The sequence below is a fragment of the Bombus fervidus genome, chromosome 17, assembly GCF_041682495.2.
Source record: "Bombus fervidus isolate BK054 chromosome 17, iyBomFerv1, whole genome shotgun sequence".
NCBI lineage: Eukaryota > Metazoa > Arthropoda > Insecta > Hymenoptera > Apidae > Bombus > Bombus fervidus.
Window position 1 is genome coordinate 902,545 of NC_091533.1, and position 26,012 is coordinate 928,556.

General features: G+C 36.3%; 3 protein-coding genes and 1 long non-coding RNA gene across 9 annotated transcripts in view; 2 read left to right on the forward strand and 2 right to left on the reverse strand.

The window, feature by feature from the left end:
- Positions 1-49: 49 nt before the first annotated feature.
- On the reverse strand, positions 50-5,959 carry Nrk (Neurospecific receptor kinase). Its single transcript, XM_072020260.1, has 6 exons — positions 5,360-5,959; positions 5,085-5,275; positions 4,744-5,005; positions 4,425-4,667; positions 3,934-4,157; positions 50-3,758 (listed from the first exon to the last, which is right to left on the reverse strand). The coding sequence occupies exons 1-6, from the start codon at positions 5,421-5,423 to the stop codon at positions 2,757-2,759; spliced, it is 1,986 nt and encodes a 661-aa protein (XP_071876361.1). The 5' UTR covers positions 5,424-5,959; the 3' UTR covers positions 50-2,756.
- Positions 5,960-6,164: 205 nt separating this feature from the next.
- Positions 6,165-8,146, forward strand: LOC139996133 (replication factor C subunit 4). The gene is made up of 6 exons (XM_072020263.1): positions 6,165-6,375; positions 6,445-6,720; positions 7,103-7,496; positions 7,570-7,683; positions 7,861-7,944; positions 8,004-8,146. Exons 1-6 carry the CDS (start codon positions 6,263-6,265, stop codon positions 8,094-8,096), a joined length of 1,074 nt encoding a protein of 357 aa, XP_071876364.1. The 5' UTR covers positions 6,165-6,262; the 3' UTR covers positions 8,097-8,146.
- On the reverse strand, positions 7,623-9,714 carry LOC139996136 (uncharacterized). The gene is made up of 2 exons (XR_011802144.1): positions 9,586-9,714; positions 7,623-9,443 (listed from the first exon to the last, which is right to left on the reverse strand). It is a non-coding gene; the product is annotated as an uncharacterized lncRNA (long non-coding RNA).
- P120ctn (adherens junction protein p120) overlaps positions 8,525-26,012 on the forward strand; it is a 48,322-nt gene continuing 30,834 nt past the window's right edge. For 5 of the 6 annotated variants that reach the window (XM_072020246.1, XM_072020247.1, XM_072020248.1 and 2 more), the window contains exon 1: positions 9,442-9,952. The gene's annotated coding sequence lies outside the window, so the exon portion shown is untranslated. Of the gene's footprint in view, positions 9,287-9,441; positions 9,953-26,012 lie in introns of those variants that run through there. The other variant, XM_072020245.1, reaches the window with a different exon arrangement.

Below are 26,012 nucleotides of genomic sequence, written 5' to 3' on the forward strand. Positions count from 1 at the left end.
CCCGATGTTGCATTCTTCATGGAAATAAAGAAAAAAATAGGCTATGGAATATATGAAATTGGTTGTTTATTCCTTGTAAAAGTTGTACATCAGTAAAAGTTTCATAGCAGTTCTTCTTCAACATGTTCGTAGTATTTCATTGATAATTCCTCGATATTCATAGTATAAAGCACACAATCTTTACTAGCTCTTTAGTTAAACATGATTCTTTACAATAAAATAAGATGCAACTTTAGATTATTTTTTGCACATGTATGAATTTCATTAAAAGTTTAAAATAGAGTATCGAGGAATCTATATGTTTTTACAGAGTAGATTAGTTTGTTGTACATAAAATTCAGAATAGAGTCTACCATTGTCAATAACACATCTGAACTCAACGAAGTATATAATACCAGAAGTTTCTTGGTCGTAGACAATACGTATTGTGTACGTATTATCGTAATATTATATCACGTACAACTCTACTTATACAGAATACAAATACACAGATGTAAGAGCACAGACTTGGTAAAAGTTCTTTTGTCTTTTCTTCACAATATAAAAGTCATATATAAAAAGATTTGTGGAAGAGCATTTGAACATTGCATTCACACTTTCTGCATATAGTATATCATATTTGTTAATGCTCAACCAAATGAGTTAATTAATTGCCTTGAGAAATCAACTGGACAATGACATTCATTAGTTTACATATCTATGTACTTAAGCATAGGATAGAACATTCACAAATGAATATGCTCTTTGCAACATATACATACAGATCCTTGTGAAAATACTGATAAGTGACACATCTATTGGAATGTAAATACAGTGGTAAACAATAGCACTAGATAGCTCTAATATTAGTTGAAAAAAATTAAACTATATCACAAAAAGTTGAAATAAAAGTAAAGTGCAATTGTTAAAAAAGTTTGATCTAAGTTTTACTCCATTTATGACAACTTTTTGCATTTAATAATATATTGAAATAATCGTGTTATGAGTAAAACATTCATTTAAATACCGTTTACACCATAGTAATGATTTACTTTCAAATCTTATGTATAACAGTTGCACAGTATACACTCACTTAATGTTTTTTATCTTCTTACTATAACATTTGTCATAATAGCTTTTAATGATATTATTTTCCGTACATTAAATAGGCTATGGTTTTTGGTACAGCAACGATCTAACATCTAACAATTAAGGACAGTTTACATATAACGTTGCTAAATATAAACCCATTTTTTTATAGCCAAATTGTTCACATAGTTATATAAATTCAGTATTATCTGTCTTAGGCTTTAGCAAAACATTATTATTTTTCTATTTGCTTTATATATATTTATATATAGGAAAGTTCGTCTGTTTTCTATAACATAATGTATGTCTCTAAAGATATTTCTGATCTGAAGAAGTAAAAAAAAGCATTGCAAATATATCTAGTACATACAATTACACGTATAAATATGTATGCATATAGCCATAATCATCAGGTCAACTAGTACATTCTTCTTCAATTCCTCATAAAAATGTACCAAGAAGAAGTAGAGGAAAAGATAAAAGTGTCTTTTATATTCACAGATAGTATAAAAATTATGTTAGTTAAAAAATGTATCATCAATCTCTACACTTTTAATCATAGAAATAACAAGCATTAAAAATTTATACAAATAATTATATAAATTTGTATGTTCATAATTATGTTAAAATGAAATATAATGCAAAAAATGCACTATTTTTACAATATAATTATTGAACCTTTATCACTTAAAACTAAGTTTTTTTTTTTGGTAGAACATTAAACAAACATTTTAAGCATCATTCTTATATTTATATAAGAAAATTTTATGAAATCTTTTAAGAAGAGTTAACAGCAATACCGTATCTTTTATAAGCATATTTCTAACTTTTTGTAAATAGAAACAAGTTAATATTAATAGCAACACACAAATTAATCTATTATTTACTTCGAAGAAAACACATTGAGTTTTGGATTCTGATTACTTATATAGTAAGTATTCTATAATGGTAGTACTACCACTGAAATCTTTGTATTGTTGTGTTTTATTCTTACCATTAGGTTGGACTGTTATGTATATTTCATCTTTTAATGGCAGTTAGAAACATATTATATTATTGTAAAATTCGTTGACGGAATGCGTGAAATCACAATAGGCAGAACGCAAATTGAAGATTGAGATTTGTATGTGTGGAAAATTATTTTGAAACACTCATACAGTATCTTGATTACATATATGTGTTCTTCGTACATACCAGTCTTCAGTTCTTTAGTTTCGATATAAGTTTAAATAAATTAGTAATAAATAAATTGTTAGTAGCATTATAATCTAAAAAGGTATTATGAAAATTATTTTAAACAGCATTTAAGTTTAGTAATTGTAAACATGATCGTGCAAAATTTGAAATTTTCCATTTTGTAGAAAACAATATGATTTAGTAGTGTATATGTATATTTACAAGAATTGGCTATAAATCAAATAAAAATATTTTTCCAATTTAACTTAATGCATTTGTGCAATCATTTTTGTAAACATAATAGTAGCCAATACGTGTTACTATTAACACATTTTTCATAAATATTTTGATCAATTAATTTAATAAGGCTACATAACAAACGTAACAAAGGCAATTGTGTGTAACATGTAGTATAATTTACCACTTACTTACGTTTACCTTTCCATAAATATCACTTACTTCATAATTATATGAATTATTGAATTCCCTTCAGAGACAAATTATTATCAGGCTCAAACGTGAATACGCAATGGTACACTGTCCGACTTATTTTCTGCTTCCAGATTGTATTTTATAGTATCAAGGGTGTTATAAATTGTTCTGAAAGTAGGTCTATCCGATGGTCTCCTGTTCCAACAGAGCTTCATTAGATCGTATACCGCAGGTGGAGTATTTTCAGGGCATTGGAGTACATTGCCCTCTTTAATGTATTTTACAACTTCTTCGTGCGTCATTCCGTAATAAGGCTGAAGCGCAAAACTAAATATTTCCCATAAGCACACCGCGAACGCCCACACATCAGACTCGACAGTATACTTATTGTACAATATACTTTCTAAAGGCATCCATCTAACTGGAATAGCATCTTGTTCGTCACCTTTGTAATAATCTTGTAAATAGATTTTTTGCGATAAGCCGAAATCTGCTATCTTTACGATCATTTGATCATTGATCAAACAATTTCGTGTTGCAAGATCTCGATGAACGAATTTTCGATCTGACAAGTACACCATTCCGGATGCTACTTGAAGTGCAATATTAATCAAATCCATGTGTGATAGACGAGAATCTGTGAAATGTTCGTCCTTTTCTAGGCTTCGGATAATATAATTTCCTGGCGAGCAAGATCGTAGAAATTCATTCAAATCACCACGACCCATGTACTCGAAAAGGAGACACATTGGTCGACCTAATGCGCATACACCTAATAATTTGACGATATTTGGGTGATCAAATTCGGCGAGAAGACATGCTTCTCGTTCAAAATCCTTGAGAAGATCATCCGACGCTTCTTCTTTTAACATCTTTACAGCAACATTGGTGAATTCTTCACCAGGAACGAGACCAGGCGCTTTTGCTTGGAATACTCTACCAAATGCGCCCTGTCCTAAATCTCGAACGTAAATGATATTATTTCTTGGAAATTCGAGTTTCTCCAATTTCGGATTAAGTTGTGCAGTTGTTTTGTGGTATGCATCGTTGCTCGGTAATTTATCTAAATCAATACCGACATACTGGAAATTATATATAAATGTAACATAAAATATACATATACATTATTATTGTTTTGGTTATAGATATTGTAGTGATTTTGAATACCAGACTCAGCAACATTTTTCTGGGCATTACATTTTCAGATTATGTTAACTTAGTAATACAGTCAATAGAAGTAAATCATTTTTAATATACCTGATTATCCGTAGGGTTATATCCTTGATGTCTTTTATGAAGTCTATGACTTAAAACAATGGATAATAAACTTCCAGCTATAATTACAAATGCTAATGAAGATAATATCAATATAAACTTTGGAGTAAATAATGTGTCCATTACTAGGTCTTTAGGATCAATTTCCAAAACTTTACTTGTTACATTATCTGCATTAACCTTTTTAGGATCAAATGTTTTTTGGGCTGTAGGAAAAATTCTTTTTATTAATTATTATTAGTAGAAAATTTTAATAGTAAAAAATAGTAACATGTTTTTTAATATTTTTGTAAACAAGATATAATGCGCCAACATAAGAACAAATATATTTCTGTATATTTAGTTAGTGAATAATTTGTTAAAAGTACAATGTTGTGTATATATGGCATTGAGTGTGAAAGGGTTAAGGATTGAAAAAAGATGCATTCAATTACTTATATCTTATTACATTGTATAAAATATTAAATGCATACCACACATAGGAATATCACAATGTTGCCATCTTATATGAGGATCCATAGTAAAACACCATGGCATTGGTTCTTCTCCACCTGCATTTCTGCAATAATTCTCTCCATAACGAATTTGAGGGAAGACATCTGGTGGTCTATCATGACTATGTGGCACTTGTGCATTCCATGACTGACAATCCAAACCTAATCTTGTTTTATTTACTTTGCCCATGTAAAACCTACCATTGCCCTCAACACAATCATCTGAAATAAAATATGATTAAAACGTTAAAGATACAGATATTTAATAGCTTCTGAAAACACTTTAAGTTTGCTTTACATGTAACAAGTTCTTCATTCATATCAGTCAAATGAATATGAGAACAGGTCGTGTTTCCTTTAACTACTTTTGGCAGTGATTCACAATCTGGTAATGTGAAATGTCCTCTTGATCTGATATAAATATCTCTCTGTTTGTTATCCTCTATCATTGCCCAGTCATTGAAACAGAATTGATGACGTACTGCCATACAGTCTTCATAACATAATGGTAGACCAACTGAGTTGTGACATTGTGGAAAAGCATACATACATAGCATTTTCTAAAATGATTAAATATTCCTTTCATACCTCTTTATACCTTTATATCTTTATTAATTTAATATATCATTAATTAATTACCTCTGCAGCTGAACGACATGGTTCAACAAGTCGTTGTATTAATTCCTCCCATAAATTAGTTGTGATACGTTCATTCAACCATCCTCCAGGATTATCATTGGAATCATTGAACCATACTTTTCCAATTCCAGTTAAATATTTCTTACAAATCTTACCATTGTATGGTGCACAATAACCTTGTGATTCAGGTTCTACGAAAACAAGAAATTTAAATTAGAAATATTTCTTACAGAGTTCTTATAGAGTTACATGTTTCTACTGTATGAAATACATACTAGTTTGTGCAGAACTGAAATGCAAAATAATTGCTATCAGAGAAACAATCCAGAACATCATCATTTATATATACAGCTTGAAAGAACGTCAAGAAAAAATATCACATGTTTACACAAAAAATTCGTTCACATAAGAAATATGCTGTTGGCCGGTATTCATTTAATGTATACTAAACCGCATCAAATCCATTGTGTAAATTAAGTATTTTTTCATACACAATCGATTTTGATACTCCATTTTACGCGATAATTTAACTTTTACGCGTATTCGATGATCACGGATTGAATATTACAATTATTGATTCTAATTTTTTAAACTGTTTTCGATATGAGCAGTACGAATATTTAACAAAAATAAAGTCAATGAACCAAGTTATAGTATCGAATACATAATTCGTATAGCAATTATGATTAAACGGTTCTAAGAAAACTCTTGTTTTTGTCTATCATATGTGTAATTAACTAATACAGCCAATTCACTCCTTTATTTACAACATTGGTACGATGAATAAATGGTAAATTTGTTCGTTTTGTAACGAATGTAAGTAGTTGCTAATCTAACAGATATTTGGAACTAGAACAGTATTTGCATTCGATAACGAAGTCGAACAATCGTTCAAATTTCTTAAATATATGTTTTTGCAATTTGCATGATATATTAAATATTTATAATCAAGTGTATTTGCAAAAAGTTAATGAAATCAATGATAATTAAAAATATCATTGAAAACAATTGAAATTTCTGTAGTAGCAAAGTATATGTAGTTAGAATGAGAATAACTTATTTTAGAAACTTTTAGTCGTAATATTGGTACAATAGTATTTAGAAACAAAATGCGCGGGAACAAATCCTGTTTTATTTCTTAAGATTATTTCTTTGAGAAAGTTCAAGATAAAAGAATTATGCAGGCATTTTTAAAAACTGGCAAATTAGGGCCTGGTGAGCCTAAAAAGGCTTCAACTTCACGTTCGAAGGAAGAACATAGTGGTTCTGCAACGCCATGGGTTGAGAAATAGTAATAGTTTACTAGTATAACCTAAATTGCATCGATTTGGTAAATTTTAAGATTTTGTTATTTTTATAGCAGACCAAGAACTGTAGAAGACGTTGTTGAACAGACAGAAGTAGTAGAGGTATTGCGACAATGTTTAACAGGTGGAGATTTTCCAAATCTATTATTTTATGGCCCACCTGGTACTGGTAAAACAAGTACTATACTAGCCGCGGCTAGACAATTATTTGGCAGCCTTTACAAAGAAAGACTACTGGAATTAAATGCTTCTGATGAAAGAGGTATCCAAGTTGTAAGAGATAAAATCAAATCTTTTGCACAACTTACAGCAGGTGGTATGAGAGATGAGTATGTTCATTATCATATTAATCTTATAACGTTAGTCTTAAGCCAATGATGATTAGTAAAAGGTCTGAGAATTATAATAGAGCTATGTATGTAGACTATTTAAAGAATATAGTTGTAATCAGGAGTTACAAAAAAGGAATTTCATAACTCTTATTGCCAACTAAAAATCAATATGCTTTGAACAGGTTGCCCAGAATATTATCAAGTTTTAAATTTTTGGTTCTGTATCAGAAGCAGACAAGAGTTAATGTTTATCTTTAATAGTCTTGTATATTGTTCTTGTAATTTCTATGATAAAGGCACAATCTGAGGCATATCATATAGAAAAAATTGTAAATACATTAAATGAGAATTTGGTATAATAGTAATATTTCTGTTTTAGTGGGAAAGGTTGTCCACCTTTCAAAATTATTATCTTAGACGAGGCAGATAGTATGACTAATGCTGCACAAGCTGCACTTCGTCGTACTATGGAAAAAGAATCTCATAGTACCCGGTTTTGTTTAATTTGTAACTATGTATCGAGAATCATAGAACCTTTGACTTCACGTTGTACAAAATTCAGATTTAAACCATTGGGAGAAGATAAAATTGTTGAAAGATTAGAGTATATATGTAAAGAGGAGGACTTGAAGGCAACAAAGCCTGTCCTACTAAAAATTGTCGAAGCCTCGGGTGGAGATTTACGACGCGCCATAACGTGTTTGCAGTCCATTACAAGGTTAAAAGGCAAAGGCATCGATATTACTGTTGATGATATTATTGAAATTATTGGGGTAATGTACAGTTCTTATTTTAAATAGCAAATAGAAATAATATTGCTTTATTGGCATAATAAAATAATTGTAGATTGTACCTGATAAATGGTTGGATGATTTAATGAATGTATGCAAGACAAAAGATTATAGCAAGGCAGAGGAATTTATTGATCAATTTATGTTAGAAGCATATGCTACATCTCAAGTGAGCTTTATTTATTACATAAATTATTTATTAACCTCTTTGGTACAACAATTGTCTTCTGCATAGTGTCATTTGCCGATCGCGAGCAAAAGCGATTGCGTAGTTAAAATGATAAGAATAGTTAAAATAAAGAAGTTAAATTGATATGTATATTATATATCTAAATAATTTCTACAGGTTATTGAGCAGCTCAGTGAAAGAATTATATATTCCAATGAATTAACAGATAAGCAGAAAACTCTCATTGCAGATAGACTAGGGGTAAGATTATAAAATTACTTACAGTAGTACGCGTTATATATTATTTCTTTTGTTTTCAGGAATGTAATTATAGGTTGCTAGATGGTGGAAGTGAATATATACAACTTATAAATCTTTGTTGCGGTATTATAAAAGCTTATGAATTAGAATAAAAGTTATTTTTTCAGATGTATTAATAAATATTTATTACTTTTTCTACAAATTTCATTTCATTTTGCCTATTTAAAATAATACACTGAAGTTATTCAACAGTGAAACAACACTACTAACGTCTTATTCCCTGCATATGTATAATTTCCCTAGTACTAATTTCACATTCTTCTTTATGTAGAAAATTTCTTATTTTTATAATACTAGATATTGTCGAAACAAAGTATTATAAGTTTTACGATAGCTTCGTACTCGATCAGTGTATTTAAAAAGCACTATAATTGTCATTACAGTTACGAAATAAAATTTAAAACACGCTAATAACGAGGCTTATAATCTAGGGAAGAACCGATTTCCAAGATCGAACGAATGCAATTCCGTCGCGCAACCTATCGGCAAGCGGTGGCGAACGATGCAACGGTTTGAGAACCACTGTAATCGGCGTGTAGGGGCGTCGTTGCTGCGTGCAATGTGTATCGTGTAGGCGTTGGCGAGGAGGAGACAAGTCGGGGATGTGTCCGTAAAAAACTTGCGGTTTCTGCGTACTCTGCCGCACGTGCACGCTCGAAATCGTGTTCCGTGAACGATCGAGTCCCGACAAAATTATACTGCATGCCTGCATCGTTCGAAAGCGTATTGCGAACGGGTCTAACAATTACAGGCGAGGAAAAAAAAGTGTAGCCAGTGCTCCGTATATTCTTTCGTTTCTTCGAAAGGCCGCGTACCGTGCGTATATATTTCGGTCTTTTGTCGCGGACGTTCAAGACGCGAGCAAATAACTCGAATCAGAGAAATCGTCTATTTGATTCTACGGAGACGTACGACGTGCTACAGAAACGACGCCCGTACCAGGATGCTAGGACATCTCCAAAGGGCCATTGAGTTGATCGGTGTTACTCGTGTGAATTGATTTCAACTTGTTCCGTAGTAAACGAGAGCAAAGCCTTGCAACAGAAAGAAGGAAAGAAGGGAAGAAAGAAAGCGCGAAAGATTTGTTTCTACAGAAAGATAAAGATAGAGAGACGACAGGGAGGAACCCGAGGAGAGAAAGAATCCGACGGAGAGTGTGTGTACAGGAGATGTTCGGAATCTTGAGACAAGATCCTGGTGCGGGAGGATTTCACTATCAGCGACTACGATCGAACGTATTATCACACGGTGGATTCTTCGGCGTATGAGACAGCATTCACCGGTAGGTTCGTGGGTCTCTCTCTTGTTCTTGTGAACACGGTTGACTGTGTGTGTGTGCGTGTTTTTCCCGGCGAGAAAATCTCGGCTGCAACGGCGGCGGCGGTGGTGTCTACTGGCATGAGATTTTATTGTCGTCCAGTCGGCACGCTCTCGTCGAACTATCAACGCCGAATACGTGCCGTGTTATTCGTGCAATTTTTTCTACGTGAGTCACAATAGTTGGTTCTTTTCCGTGATTTCCCTTTTGTGCCGAATGAAATCACTGTTCGGCCGACGGTGACAAAGGATATACTTACGTACCACGGGAAGAAAATATTTTTCAGTATTCCGGCACTCTCGTTTCTACGTTTGCCCCTGAGGCTCTTGATGATATCGAGCATTATCGTCACCACGGTTGACAGTGCGACTCAACTTCCCACGTAACCGTATCTTCTCTCTTTTTAGAGAGGAATCATAAATATATCGGCGCTGAATCGTGTTCGTGAAAAAAAACAGTGTTGTGGAAGAAAACGTGCGGTGGACAGAGAGGGTGGATGACACACACGGGACGCGTATCGGCCGGCCGAGGGAACGAATTTGCGGATTCGTCGCCGGTATATTACGTCGTGCGACGAAGCTTCTTGGAATGTGACGAGGGACTTCCGGCGTGGGAAATATCGTAGAAAAGGTGAGCGATTTGAATATAGCGATGAATTAACCTTTGGTGGTTAAGTTGATTAGTTGCTTATCAGATACCATCTGCTGTTAAAACAAGTATTTGACACTATAACTATCAAGCTTGTCTAAAAGATAAATCATTTCTGCAATTATAAATATGTGAGTGGTGTTGATGATAATAATAAATTGATATTTTTTATCAAAATAAAAGCATGATTACGTATAGTTACTTACTTTCGTTCTATTACTTTAATTCTAATTAAGATTCTATAACATATTTAGCTACATATCAAAAGCCGGTTGTTGTAATATTAACGAGACTATACTTTCTAACCTGTAAACGCAGTTGCGTGAAGAAAGCATTGATAAACGCTAGACCGTAAAGGTATATGACTATTTCAGAGAAACTGATCTTTTTAGGAATTATGTATCTTTATATATACGATTTACACAATAGGAAAGTAGTTATTAACTTTTAGATAATTTATTCCAAATGAGAACGGCGTGGCCCAAAAGTAAAAGATTCGGGTAAACAACGCGTTAAAACTGTTTTAGTTTACCATGGATATCCAACTTTACTGTTGCATATGTACATGATTATGTTTAATTCTCGTTTTTATCTTATTCCTATCTGTATAAATGTGGAAATACTTTAGGATATAAAAAAAAAGTATACATTTCGAATAGTTAATGGTTAAAATATCATACATTTCATATCTGTCTAGCGTATATTTAATTCAACGATCGTTGAGTCATTTTCACCGATATCTACGAATCTTAAATCGACATCTTTATCAATAAGTAAATTAATCTAACGATGCGTAAGTAGATATCGACGCGATATTATATTTGAGTCACGTAAAAATCAAATTGATCGAGTCAAATTGCTAAGATAAGTTGTAGCTGTAAAACTAGGAAATATGAAGTATAATGATTACAGATATTAAATATGGTGCTCATCAGTTTAAATGACTTACACTTGATCTCGCGAATTACGAACGATCGATGTAACTTATATCGATCAAGAATCGGAGCTATCGACAAGGTAGTAGGAAATGATTGGCGTCGCTTGTGAGTCTTCCGATTGTCATATAGATGCGACTACTATTGTTTCTGCTATTATGTTCGATTATTGGTTTTTGGAAAAAATCCTTGATCGAGTCGATTGTGGACAGGATTGCACTTGTTACTTCGGTACAATGGCATTTCTCGGCAGAGTAGGCGTGGGCATTGTTTTTGTTTTGAAGCGTACGCGACATTCGATGCCGCGCGTCCAACGCACGCTTGCCAACCTAATTCAAAGTGGTAGCATTCAGCGGCGTGACTTATGGACCTTTTGAGGATATACGTTGCAGCAGTTAGTGGTATTACCCATCTACTGATACCGCCTGATGTACAGAGGAGCAGAAAGGTTTGTTCGTATGGAACGTCAATTATAACCTAACTCCGTATAGATACGTGTCTTATATAATTTGCCATGGTTGTAACTTCACAGGCATTAACCATTTCGCGGGTACAACTTTTTTGTGAGGAAGCAAACTCTTCAATACAAAGTATATCGAATAGAGAACATATATTTATTTTAGTAAAATCAATTTATTTTTCCTTTTATCATCCCTTACAAATAGGTATAGTGGTTCTCATCGTTCATGTTACATATATTTTAATAAGTTATTAAATTAAAAAAATTTATTTACCTAGTTTATATAATATAATATACGTACATATAACGTAATTCAACTTAATATATTTACATATGTTTTAGTTAAAAGGAGTAAGGAGTTTATAGGTATAGAACATCTTGTAATTGGTGATGTAACTGGAAAAGGGTGATTCTTGACTATATTGTGACCTAAGGACAGACATAAATATCATAACTGTTTAAAATTTTTGAGTTATATTTTACAAAAAAAAAAAAAAAAAAAAAGAGCCATATTTACGAATTTATACAGGATTTGCGAGAAAAGTTAATCTGTGCCAATGCTTTTGTTCGTTATCGTATAAATTATCTAATTTCATTGTACGATACTTTTCTCACGTGTATACATAAATCGTGGGTATCTCTTTTATGCAGATAGAAGGAAATTTCGAGACATCGTTTGACGACGCACACATGCTGGTCCGAGGTATATTGACCTGAATGTGAGAACACGAATTAACCCTGTATTTGCAAGCGCAGGATTTAATTTCTTATCCAGAGCATAGAGTGACAGGATGCTGCTAATGCTGATTACTCTTTGAACTAATTCCTTCAGATTAAAGATTTATTTTCAGTTATCTTATAACGTTACATGTATTACCATTATATTAGTATATAAATAATATGCCGATCGATATTACAATGATAATTAGAACAGATAGAATGCTATGTTATTCACATGGGTGTCGATTTACGATTATCGTAATTCGACGCCCCCCTCCCCCCTATTAATTTCTCACTCTAAGCAGATAAATGATCGTAACATAACGGTTCAGCTAATTAGAGAATAATATCATATTTACCATATAATTTGCATACAACTAATTGATTTCAGATGCTAATCAACCATTGTTTTAATAATTCTAATTTAATTAAACAACAATTCCATGGATGCCACATATATTGTCCATTCACAATATAAGTTAAATAATGATCAACACGAACACAGCGGGATCATCGACACGAACAAGCTACGTTAGAAAGAATATCTACGAATTAATACGACGCCAAGCTGCAACGACTATACTAGCAAGAAAACTCGTAATAAAAGCTTACAAAGTGAGCATCGTATCGTACGAGTTGCTTCTACGCTCTTAGAACGCATCTCGCGGAGCCTTGCTTGCCGACACTGCCCGGTCTCTGTTTATATCCGGTTAGATAAGAGGCGAAGTTGCATCGTTCCATAGCATAGATATACACTATGTACGAACTATGTATTATACATATATATGTATATATGAGCATCTAAATTCTGCTGCGTTTTTCACCATTCGTCAGGAACATACGATAAGCTTCAGCCGCCTAATTGCACGGATGAAAGTAACGAACGATCCCACCCGTCTTTATCGTTCGATGATGAATAATCCGCTGGAGATGGTGAAAAGTGTAGTTTGTTGAAAAGCGAGCGTGCGGTCGAGCAGTAGTCAGAGGTTTCGTTGAATCTCTAGATTCATCGGTCACGGTAGCAAAACAGGATAATCTTTCAGTATTCACCGAGGATGTCGATAAACCGCAAGCTTGCTTGACTGGAACACCGCGGTTCGGCCGCGACTCGATAGAGCTTGTTACTGTTTCCCCGAATAATGCAACGCAACAAGTTGCTTAAACGGCCAATAACAAGGTGACCTATAGCGCGGGACATTTTTATGGAGGATACTAGAGATATATTAAAATCTGGCAACAAGTGGCGGCTTTTTACAGATTATGGGTTCTCGAATCACTTTACGACCGTTCTTTTGATCATTATGAGGGAAAGAATACTTAGAAGATAGATCTACTGCGATTTCCATCTGCTTCTAATACTTCAGCTCCGAAATGAAAGGCAATAGGCGAGACTGAAGAAAATCTGTCTTATTCTCGTGTATGGTTTAGGCAGTCGTGTCTAATGTCCTTCAGCGGAAGATACGGCATCGCAAAAGTGACCATGTTCCGTTTGAAACAAGCTTCAGCGTGGTCTATCGCATCTGGCGTTATGTGCAACCACGTGCTTGCCAGATTTCCTGCTACTTTCAATAGAAATATTTCAATGTGCAAAGAACACTCGGAAGTTCAGATTTATGGTACTGCACGGACCAAGCTCGCGCAACAATGTTGCTCGCTCTAGAATGCTTGCTCTCCGGGGAGGCTGAAAGTGGCCGAAGAATCGCTTTATGGCTTCACGATGCTCGTGGATGTGAGCTGTGTTCTTTCAGAAGAGAATTCCAACGATTTCCATTAGCACTTTTTCTCCGTTAACGCGCTCTCCTGTTACATGGACTTTCGGTGGGTTACGGTAGAGAATATTACTCTCTGTATCATTCGAGTATAGCAGATACTAATCTAATTTTACCACTTGAATCTAAAACTACTTCCAAAACGCTTACCTCTCTCAACATATAGAATATATTAAACATTCCAGTGCATGGGCTGGTAATTAGGTTTCTAGAAAGACACGGTTCTCATCTAGGCACACAGAACTTTGATCTAGAATTCAATTATCTATCTGGTGCATGCGTACCTACGATGCTAAGATCGTAGAAAGCGATTCGTAGTCTTCGCTATTCGAAATTAGATTCGCGAGACAGAAGTATATCGTAAGTATACATGGTGTTTCCAAAAGTAGGTATCAAACTGTTGAAGCATGTTTGTATTATGAAAAGAAGCAAAAAGAAGCGTTTCTAAAGTTTTACCTCAACTTTTTGCAACTTTCTGCAGACACAGTTGTATGTAGCAATATGTGCCCTTGTGGCTATCGACCGGAATCACTGGACCGGTGAAAAGACTCCCTCTGAGAGGGCGAAGTGAAAAGTATCGTTCGATCGCTTCACGGAACAACTGTGCATTTAATTCGTAATCGAATGATCAGTGGTCGTGTCGGGGCTTTGAATCGGTTAGGTGTCCCCTTTTCGAGCTGCGAATAGATTCCGTGCCCCCGTTGAGATATATTCAGCGTTCAGAACCGACAGAAACGTTGACCAGTCGTGATTGTTCGCCGCGGAAATGACGTTATCACTATCACACGTGTGACTGTTGTATCGGCCAGTTAATCGAGCCGGCCGAATTATTAAATCGACTACCGACTATTTATCGCGTTAGATCTAATATAACGACGCGAATCGACGCATCTTTCAGTGATGAAGAATTGTTTGGTCACTGATGCACCGCGTCGAGGAGCGACCTCTTGGTTTTCAGAACGTACCAGATATGTAATTGCATTCTTTCTTCGTGAATCTTGTGCACGCGAAAGAACGTCTTCTTTTGTACTGTGTTTGTGAGAATAGAAATCGTTTGATCGAAGCGACCTGCAAGTTCAGAGTGTAGAGAGTGTTTCCGAGTAACTTTGAATTGGGTTCTCTCTTTTGACGATATTTACGAACTGGAGTAAAACTCATTCGATTGTCGATTTGAAAGGTAGGAGTATACAGGGAACGATCCAGAACGGAGGTTTTGTAGATTCTTGAGTTGTTTCACAAATGTGATTTGCATTGCACGTTCATTATTTTAATATTTCATGATATTATTATATATCGTGTAATATCTATGTTTATAGATAATAAAGTTTATTCGATCTGATAAATTCACAAATTGAAGCTGTGTTTGACATTGCTACTACTATTGTCGCATACGTTGCATTATTTCGATTATCTCTTCCTAATACGAAATTGACGCGACTGTTTCGTGTTTGTATTTTTACGTTTATGCAAAATGCCTTAGAAAGATAACAGAATCATTACTTAAGACAGAGGCATTTCTGATGAAAAAGCGTGTAATTTTAGAGGAGGAGTAAGCACATCTTTTAATAAGTAATTAAGAAAAGCTGTGCGAGTACAGATTATTACAAAAGAGATCACAATTCAAAGAAGGTTGGGAATCGCTAGTCTGAAGAAAGCGCACAACTCAATTTGCATTAACCTAGATTTCACTGATTAAATTTCCATATTATTTCATCTTTCATTCCGTTTTCGCGATCAAATTCCTTCATACCACCCCATGCATCGTCTAAGGGTATCACAAATGCTTCTCATCAATTACCCCAAACGAATTCCCGATTTTCCCGCCGAAATGCCTTGTCAGCATTTAAATCGGTTAAACTGGATGTACGGCGAATCGATGGTCAGGAGCAGTGGAGGAAATTGTCGGATACCGCAGATAGGATCGACGAATAATTCATAACTGAAGGGCACGGAAAGGAGATATATAAGTTGGTGGCTATACCGAAGCATAAGCATAACTACACTTTCGCAAAAACTGCGAGCTTATCTCTTTCATCTTTCTCAGCAACGTTTTGTTCGCTGCATTAGGAAAACGAGACTGTGCCGACTGTTTTCTACCGTGAATCGATGAGCCACCACGAACCTTATCTCCCTGAGAATTGCTTAACGAGAAAAAACAGGGTGTGTATCGGACCGCGTCGATTAGGCTACGGTTGTTACAACTGATAGCCGATAACAGATAATTGCTACGATTTTCTTAATCTTAGCTATCGTTGTAACTTTAGTATTGGTGTCGTTCTAACTTTGTCAGTTTATCGAATTCAAAGTCAAAAATTGAGAAATATATTTTCAAGACGTAACATTTGAAGAAAATTTAACGAAAGTATAGCTTATCCGCTGATCTTTTTAAAATATCTGTATATTCGTTAAAAAATATATTATACATTGATTCGCATTATTATTTATTACCATATAAAAATTTAATCATTTTTATTGGTAAATTGAGAAAAGATTTTGAAAGAGAAAAAATTATAAGAAGAAAGTACAAAAAGAAGACAAAGAAAACCCGAATACTCGCGAAAGCGATATCTATCGACTGCATCTAATCTCGTTAAGCATCGCGACTAATGTTCCCAGAAACGAAGAAACACCGACGCCACATCATGCTCAGTATACCCTACCGATACTTATTACGCCTGAACAAGATTCTTCCCTTTGTAAATCGAATAACAAACTATCGGACCAATTATTTCTCCATTAAATCTGGATCGAGACGCGCCGCGAAGGAGGAATTGCACGCGTCCGGTTGTTTGCCTGCTGGTAATGACCGAGTGTATAATTTACGAAAAGAGCAGAACACGAGAGGGAGAGGTACGTTGGTCGAGCCATTCAGGTGAATAAAACCGGCACTGGTCCCATGGGAGACAGGGAGTAGGAAAGGAATTCCATAAATTTTTAAAGAGGCCCCAAAGAAAGAATGGGACACGATTACCGTTACCTTTCAACCCAGACAACGAGCCTCGTTATTGTTTCAAATCTCAACGCGTCAGTTTGCCGTGGTAAAATTGTATTTTATATGCGGCTCGAGGCTCTTGCTTTCCGAGCCTTGTAACAACCCAGCGACGACGGTGCAGGAAAGCTTGGCTATGAATCAAATACATATTCTTACCTTAAGACGATTAAATTCAATTTTTCTCTCCAAAATCTCTTTTTCAATTCATTTCGATAACGATAGAAGTGGAGGCTGTGATGTCTTGATCGAAGAGTCCAGATCCTTGCTAGTTAGAGTCATATAAGAGACCATAATTGTATTTTGATGAGACTACGTCTGGTTAATTTGAATTTAAGAGAGTCGTGCGTCGCTGGACGATGACCCCATCGACAAAGTTTCCATCGTCGGCTCTATCGGGCTTTTTAATCCCGGTTGAACACCGAACTCTGCCCAGTCCAGAAACACCATCTCGTTAGGATAGCTATTGTCGCTATTGCTGAACGATCTTCGCGCGACAGAGAAGCATTCCGAGGAATTGAAGGTGCTTTGGTTGCGGTGTTCTGGTGTCTCTTGGAAATAGTCGGATCAAACTTTATCTTATTAAAAAATTGGATAAATTTTTCGGCGAGATAGTCTGAAGGTGTAGTAACGAATATACTATACTACATCTGACTTCTTGTCGTACGTTAGAGATAGAAATTTTTTCTTCGTACGTGAAAAGACTGCTACAATATTACCACTACCGCAAACCACATGCGATACCTGTAGAAATCACGACTTGTTCCGTTTGTTTCTACCCGAAATTCTAGGCAGAAATCTAATATTCTGAAATTCTGAAACAAACCCCAGTGGAAGAATAAAAATTCCCGGATGTGTAGGAGCGCTAGCAAGCGCAGGTCCTTTCGTTGGCTGAAATTAAAGGATTCGTTCCCGTTTCGTGTCAGTAGGATGAGCCTAATCCTTGGTGGTGGACTTTTTTCCGCGGATCCTGTTTCAACCTAACCCCGCGGTCCAAGCCTGCGGCTTGCGTTTCCTGAGGCGAACGCGTTGGAAGGGGGAAACGCGGGAAAAGAGCGGAAGGTGGGCGTTACACGGCTATTCTTTTGCCCCCCCTTGTTTGAGTCGCGTCGTAATTCCCGTACGTCGGTAATTAGATCAGAGTTGCGGCCGGTGTACTTTTAATGAAACCGGCCGTCGCGTCGCGAATAACTCACGGGTTAATTTTCTCCTTCCTTCACTGGCGTTTCTTCGAGTTCGACTGTCAGGAAAATCGCGAACAGAGAAACGTTGCAGAAGAAAGAGCCGTGTTAAACGTGCTAAAGTCCGGGCAGAGTCCGCGTTAAGATCAATAATCGACTCTTCAACTTCTAATCCCCATTCGGTCGATTAAGAGCACCTGGAGGTGCTCTCGAATTTCCCGCTTGCTCGTTGCGCCTCTCGATTAACACGTTCTCTACCAAGGTTATCTTTGTGTGGTTTTCTATTTAGATCAGGTGTACTGACGCCCCTGTGCTTATTATTAGGTTATTCCATAAATAACTCTGCTTTTTGTGCTCGTGTAACGACCTTAACGTCGTTTAATATTTCGCACATGTATTTCGCAAGTAACACAAGACAAACATGTTTTTCAGGAAAAGCAAAAAACTATTTGAAAACTTACAAAATATTATTTACTAAACACACAGCGTTGGCAAAAAGAATGACCTGTAAGTAACGAACATTCGTCAAGTATTATTCTCGTAACTCTTTATTCTTAGCTCTGGAAATCATGTACCTTTGCCCTGGCAAGTCAAGTCATCTCCGTTTGACTGATTCGCATTTTTACTCCTGGGAGTAAAAGCATCGTTCTTTGACGTGCACGTTTCATTTCTCAGGAGAACATATCGGTCGTCGCGTATCAGTTTCCTTTTCGTTGCGGCATTCATTCGCTCTTCCTACACGCTGTACGTATTGCAAAGTAGCTTTGCCAATATATTTCTTCAAAGATCTCCAATCAATTCGAAATCAGCTTTTCTGTCTATCTTCTTCGATTATACGATACGACACATTATAAAATGCTGATTTCAGTCCTTTCTAAAGTTAAAGTTTCTGTTTTGCTTGCAAGTTATTCGCAGTTTCCACTTTGGACACGATCAGCAGGTACACAAGCTGTCTACGAACTGTTCGCTAACACTTCTGGTCAACGAGTACGCGGGATAAAAAGAAACATGCGCAATTTGTACGCCGTTTAGGCGATTCGTGGACAGCAAACGAGGCTAAGTTGGTTTGCAACTTTGATACTGGGGATATGCACGCGGGTAGAAGCACTCGGGTAAGCCGCGTGTCGCGACTCGGCCTGATGATTTCGAATGCGCGGCTGGAAACTTAAATTAAGCGTCCCCAGGCAACGTAACGCAGCACGCTAATTAGACGGTTCGCATTTACCGCAACGCAGACAAGTGTTTGAACTACTTACAGAGAGGCTAAGAAAATGGCCGATTTTTGAACGATTCCATTATCTGCCTTGGGAAACGCGATTAAATTCCTAGCGATAAATGACCGATTTCCACTTGATATCTTACATTGAAAATATTACTTTGTTTTTCTTCGTAACATAGATAATTATGAAGAATGTGTTTACTCTCAAGTGGCTGCATACCTGAGTTCTATTCGATAGAGTATAAAGTCAGGAATTTCCCCTAAATCTTAAATAACAGAAGATCCTTTGCTTAGCTTTAGTTATATCGTTGCTTCATCCCGACCCAGTATATTCCATGTTAACGAAGGACATAAGGCTAGAATCTCACGAACTAAGGGCGAAAACAAGTTTATCGCGCGCTCTTGGGACCTCGCCACGTTGCAATGCAATAAACCGAAGGAGCTCTTGACTTCTTCGGCTCGCCAACGCGGGGAAAAACTGATTTTCCAGGTTGTCGGTCTATCATTACAACCCGTATACGGGGTGCTTTCGAAAAATAAATCAACTTCTACCCTGCCTCCTCGAATAACCGGAAAAACGAATTTGAAAAAGAAGCAACTGGTTTCATGTTAAAATCCAGCACGACGCTCTGTACGTTACACTTGAAAAAATAGCTTGGTAGCAATAAGAATGATAAAGCAAGAGGTAAACGATCGAGGAGCATCTTGGAGTAACATGACGCAGCTTCTGAATGCAACCATGCAAATGCGTCTGCACTTTTGCTCTTTTAATGGAACCATGATTTGATAAGACAAAACTGTCTCCATTGTGCAAAATTCTTCGTGAAAGACTATTCGAAAGGAAAGTTTTATCGCCAACAGCCATTTTCTAACCTTTGACTATGAGACATCGCGAAAATTGTCCATTCTAAGATCTTTGGACTATTGTAGGATAATAGAAGACAATTCTCCCGAGCGACGAATTCTCGAGTGATCTGCGTTCAAAAAGATCTTTCTTTATTCCCTCTTTTTCCCCTCTTTTTCCCTTCTTTTCTCGTAAGTTATCTTTCATCGTACCGTAACCTGGTCCGATTTTCCTTCAGGAATAAAGACTCCGACGAACTGAATCGAAGATGAGAATTTCCGTGCCTTGCTCCACATTTAGTGGTGCATTTAAGTCTCTTTCGGTCTTTTTCCGTGCTCGATCGATCGCATCAAGGCTTCGTTCGATTTCAGATCACTTTTCGTATAGTTCGACCGGTGTTCGTCTTCTGCGATGATGGATAAATTGAATGAACGAAGAAACTAATTCTATCTTATATTTTCTTCCATTTTTCTCATAGCTTCTTTTCTCCATTTATTGTCAACCCCGAAATACTATAATTTCAGCTATTTTTAAGCAACGGTAGCTCCTTGTTATTTGCGTTGTTTGATAATTTTCTTATTTGAAAAGATTGAAACTATTCAGGTTTTAAATAAAATAAGCTTAAAAGATATAAGGTGTCGTGGGTCAAAGAAAACACAAACACGAAGGAAGCTGTTCACAATTTGTGGACGTCGATTTCGGGTCGCGATAACATTCTCGTAAATCGATCGGGGTAGATTTATCGTAGGCCAGTCCCTAATGATAAATTAATGGTGCGATAAATTAGCGGTGTCGATGTTGTGCGTATGGCTCATTCGCGAACTGAATGACTGGAATTTGATGGAGCTGTAGCGGCATTCGCGAAATTCGATGCGTCTAATGATTGGTCTGAGTGCCAATTGTCTTGCGTAATTCGCATTCTTCGTCTTTATTTCCTTTTTCGTTTTCCAAATATCGAAGCTCAAATTTATTTAATTTTCTCGTCTTTTTAAAATTCGAGATATTGATCCGTGAATGAACTAAAATTAAAAGATTAAACCAGATTGAGAAATTCCAATCTTTAACAAAAATAGCTCTCTACATTTCGGTATAATGAAGATTCAACGAAGTTTTTGTCAAATGGAATTGAAAAATAGCGCTGGCACGATAATCTGGATCTTCGATTGCGAAATAATTCAGTCTCGTGTATGATTAACGCTTTTTTTTCAAGTCGCTTTAAAATGCTACTTTCGTTGGCGGGATACCGCAGAGTAATTATGCAACGTTTGCGTTGCGCCGTAATCGCTGATTAAACGTTACCTTTACGATATTTATCACAGTCATTAAACAGATGGTATTTCAGGTTGAGATATTCAAAAATCCACTCTTGTTTCGTTAAATATCAGTGCATATGAAATCAAATTTTTTCATATATCACGAAATTTAAATTAGGATGCTCTTTTTCTTCAAAATATTTTTGTAATTAAGGCAATAAGAGATGTCATTAATTCCATATTTATAAGAGTTGCATGAGCATCTGCGATAAATCTTATCACTGGAATATGCCTACGTGATTTGCAGGAAAAGTATTTTTCTTCGATGTGACTAATAGTAGACGATAAGATACATTTTATGAGAAGTATGAATCCATCAAATGTAAACTTTTATCTATCTAACCAATAAAAAACTTGTCTGTATTAAAGATACAAATTGTATTATTACTTTCCATTTTCAATTTACATAAAGGAAAATTGATAAGTCGAGTCCTTTCTTATTTTCCATTCTTCATCGTGTTTCACGAATTCTTAAATCACGTGAAATAAAGCCAAAAAGGACAGTCGTGACAAAACGGCGGCAGCATATAAAAGAAAAGTATTTTCACTGTGGAGAGATGGAGAGAGATGTTTCTGTGTGGATGATTCAACGCCTTTCGTTACGTTCTAGGAAATAGGGTTCTGTTCGAAGCGTTGGCTCCGCGTTGGATAGGAGGCTTTTTTTCTTACTTTTATGCTCTTCCAAAACCTTGCGTTCTTGCGCTGCACACGATCTAAGACAGGACCACACGAGCGTTGGAACGACGTCCGTTGCGTGACGTGCGTCGTAGAATATACTGCCGTATATTGAAGCCCACATAGAAGAAACGTGCGTCACTGTCAGTATTGCATTGCAACCTGCGTTATTTTTCCTCCAACGTATTTATGCTAGAACGGACGTTGGATTTTCTAATGCACGTTCTGTACACCCGTGAATACAGCAGGCCACACGAATGTTTGCAGGACGTGCGTCACGTGCACACTCATTTTGTAGAGAATGTTTTGCTGGTGGTTCCGGTTGCAAAAATTCTCGAATTTCTTTATTGTAAACTATCGTTGTTGCAAAAAACTGCTGTATTGAATATTTGTGAAAATAAAATTATTTTATAGATCTTGGTGTGCTCCGAAGTCATCTCACATCTTTACCCCTTTTAGTGCCGACAGAAAGAATTGTACCTAAGCGAAAAATACCGAACTAATTTGATGTAATTTGATAAGGTTTGAAAAAAAACATAAAAAAAGATAAGAATGATATTTACAAAATATTTATATTTACAAATATTTCAATATTTGTTGGAAATCATACTAATAATACTTTTTCAAAATCATTAAGAAAGATGGAGAAATCAGTATTTCTTTTATAAATAGTATTTGCAAATAGGAGAAATAATTGTTTGGTCATAGTTTGATGTAGAAAGTGTAGTATAAAGTATAAATACTGCATTCTCAATTATTTGTAACAAAATTTCTAATATCAAAACACAAAATTAAATGATAATCCTATGATGCGCAGCAAGCGTCAGAAGGATTACTTGCTCCAAAACAAGTGATTCGTGTAGCTAGTATAACATCACTGAAATATTATTCTAATATTATCATAAATATTTATAATTATCGGGCTACTGAAAATGTGTAGTATTTACTTATTATTACTAACGCAAATAATTTATTTAGCATTGATGGTTACTAATGTATACGCCGTATAATCCTTTATTGCACAGATTACAGATTTGGCATGATTTTCGCACAGCTCCACCAAAAATTTTATTTTCGAAACATAAGGAGATATATTTGTTATAAGCAGTGTTATTAGAACCTGCGATTACGGTCTCAAGCAGATCTTTCGTGTCGAATTTTTATCTTATGGGATTAGCGCATACGCAGTTTCAGTATCGACTATCGCGAAATATAAAAAAAAGTGAAACCCATAAACAATTTTTTAAATTTGTGGAACATCTCATGTAGGGCTTCTGCAGAGAAGTTCAATCGTTTATAACGTTTTATAAATTTATCTCGAGATAAAGTTCCTTCGCGATGCGAATAGTAAGACGCCATCGCATACGCAACGATATTTCGTCGTTAGCACTTTTCGCAAGTGTTTCTAACAACGATATATCGTTGTTCGGCACTAAAAGGGTTGAAAAATGTTATAACGCGACAAGAGGCAACGTTCTTGCCCTGTACCCAGTGCTAAATCAAGATTGTTGTTACATACGTAATTAGTCTGAATTTGATTATTTAAGCTATAGTATCAGACAGAGATATTATAGTATAAATTACAACCAACTAAATATAAATTATGAATCAATTTTAATTCTTGTAAAAAAAGGTTCAAAGGCTCCTGGTTCCGCCACTGGCTGTATCTCCTACGTTCGTACGAAACGAACCTTTGTAGCCCCAGTCTAAAAGTACATTTTCGTTGCCCGAATGTTGTTATAAAACGAGGCAAATGCACGATATCGTGCAGTATCTTTTTAGTCTAATATAAATTCCTCTCCTCCCGATTGACGTTGAAAAATAAAAGAAGTCATGCAGTCGATTGTTTACGAAATAGGAGGTAGATCGTAAAGGAAAACGAATGATCTTGTTATGTTATAAGAAAATTTGTACGCAAGTGTCAGGTACCTATACCTAGTAAAAGAAACCTCTTAGTTCTTTGGTAAAAGTTCGTTAAAGGGAAATTTTGCAATTTTGTTTATACTTGATAAATGACGGTATTATACATGAAAGATATTAGCGGCATTATCATCTTCGTTAAGCAAAGTTTTATCCCAGTTCGCGACAGGTGACAGCAAATTTCCGGGTTCTTTCCACGGCGCGAGAGCTTCTCGACTTGGTCGTTTTTTCTCCGTCGAATCTGTCGGTGGCCGGCGAACTCGATGAATACGAAATTTATCCGGTGTCCGTGGCAAGGCCAGGATCGCTAATTCCCGGCCAGCCGTCCGGTAACTTATGAAACGTAAGACTTTTTTATTTCATTATTTCTCGTCAGGCCGTCGTTATTTTTCCGCGGTCAGACTCTTAGCGCGTGTGCGCGAGAAGACCAGGTAAAACGAGGCTTGCAAAATATAGGACGAGAAATAAAAATGTGACAAAAAATGAAATAAAATTCTTACGCGGTAATTACGATGGTAAAATATTAAAATACGTAATGGTCTGGCAATAAATATTTTTCCAGACAGCGCAGCGTAGGACGATGTGTGCGCACGTGTTATTGCAGACATTTGTTCGAAACGACGGCAGTTTCGATAAATGAATAAGAAAGGGGGAGAAAACATACACAAGGAGCATGAAAAATAACCAACACTAATTTTCCACGCTTTTTTTTACTTGTCTCGTTTTGCACTGGTTTTATTCATTTTCCTTTCTCATCGTTTGCGTGTATGTGTTCAATTGGCCTCGGCGAATCTTCGCTCCCGACGTGGATCGAATTATCGGGTTTGATTAAAATGTGGAAATTACCAGGTTTTCCGAGCGAGTCGTGTATTCTTTTTCTTTTATTCCGAATACCATCGATTTTACGGATAAAATGTAGTTCGTTTCCGGTACGAAGTACAGAATCCACGCGATGTATATATATTGCATATACCTACATACATGTGTATGTATGTCGTTGAGTGGGCAGTCGATTGGTACGATGCATACGAAACACAAAAACATGAAAACTATCATCCTAGTATTCGAGTTGTTTTTCGATCGATCAGCCAGTGATCTCCGCCATATCTAGCGGAATAAGTCGGTGAACAGATATTGAATAACCTGCAGACACTATTCTTCCGTTACTTACGGAATTTTCAAGCTATCATATCATTTACGAGAACTTCTCGCTAATATATTCTCACATCCGCTCTTATATTTCTGTGCTATCGAGAAGAAAAGAAAAAAAAGAGAATTGCACGAAAAACATAGACATTAGTATTAAAGAAAAAGAAGAAAATAAATGAGAAAAGAAATGAAGCCTGAGAAAGTCAAAGCGGAAGCGGCGCGCTGCGTGATCGCCAGGCGCATAGAGAGGCGGTCGCGCAGCTACAGGGAATACGCGTACGCTTCGTACTAGCGTACGCACGTATGCGTGCGCTTATCCCCACCGCTGGTTCATTCATTGAAACACACGTCATCGAGAGTGACGGCGCGACGTCGCGTAGTGGGGATAACCGTGCACCACTTGGTGGGGGAACGGTGACGTAGAGGGGATGCTGTATGTATGGCGTATAGTGTACGAGCGAGAAGTGGGGAGAGGGGTGACAGCTTTTCAACGCGTCAGCCGGAAAGGAGAATGAGGTTGCGGCAGAGTTCTCGTTCTCTCATGATATATCACTCCCCCTGCCGGTCTCTTTCTCTTCCGCCCCTCTGTCCTTTAGTGTTTGTCTGTCTCTCTGTTTCGAATATAGAATTCTCTGTGTGCATCCGTGGCTCTCTTTGTTCGACCTATCGTCGGGACGTGTAAGAGCATATTTCTGGTTCATCCGGATGTTTCTGTGGTACCGTCGGACGATCCCAGTCTCGGTTACGAGGATAGAGGAAGCTTGAGAAAGTGAAATTACGAGTTGTTGATTAAAAATCGCCTATCTGTATCCCGAGGACTTTCATATTTTTCGTCGACGTGCATTTGAAGAGGAGCGTGCGAGGAGAC

Excerpts from the sequence above, each read along its gene's own strand:
- LOC139996133 (XM_072020263.1), top strand. The coding sequence starts at position 6,263 with ATGCAGGCATTTTTAAAAACTGGCAAATTAGGGCCTGGTGAGCCTAAA. Across the intron at positions 6,376-6,444 it reads ACGCCATGGGTTGAGAAATA|CAGACCAAGAACTGTAGAAG; the intron begins GTAATAGTTTAC and ends TTATTTTTATAG. Across the intron at positions 7,945-8,003 it reads TCATTGCAGATAGACTAGGG|GAATGTAATTATAGGTTGCT; the intron begins GTAAGATTATAA and ends TTTTGTTTTCAG.
- Nrk (XM_072020260.1), bottom strand. The coding sequence starts at position 5,423 with ATGATGATGTTCTGGATTGTTTCTCTGATAGCAATTATTTTGCATTTC. Across the intron at positions 5,276-5,359 it reads TTTCAGTTCTGCACAAACTA|AACCTGAATCACAAGGTTAT; the intron begins GTATGTATTTCA and ends TTGTTTTCGTAG. Across the intron at positions 4,668-4,743 it reads GAATGAAGAACTTGTTACAT|ATGATTGTGTTGAGGGCAAT; the intron begins GTAAAGCAAACT and ends ATTTTATTTCAG.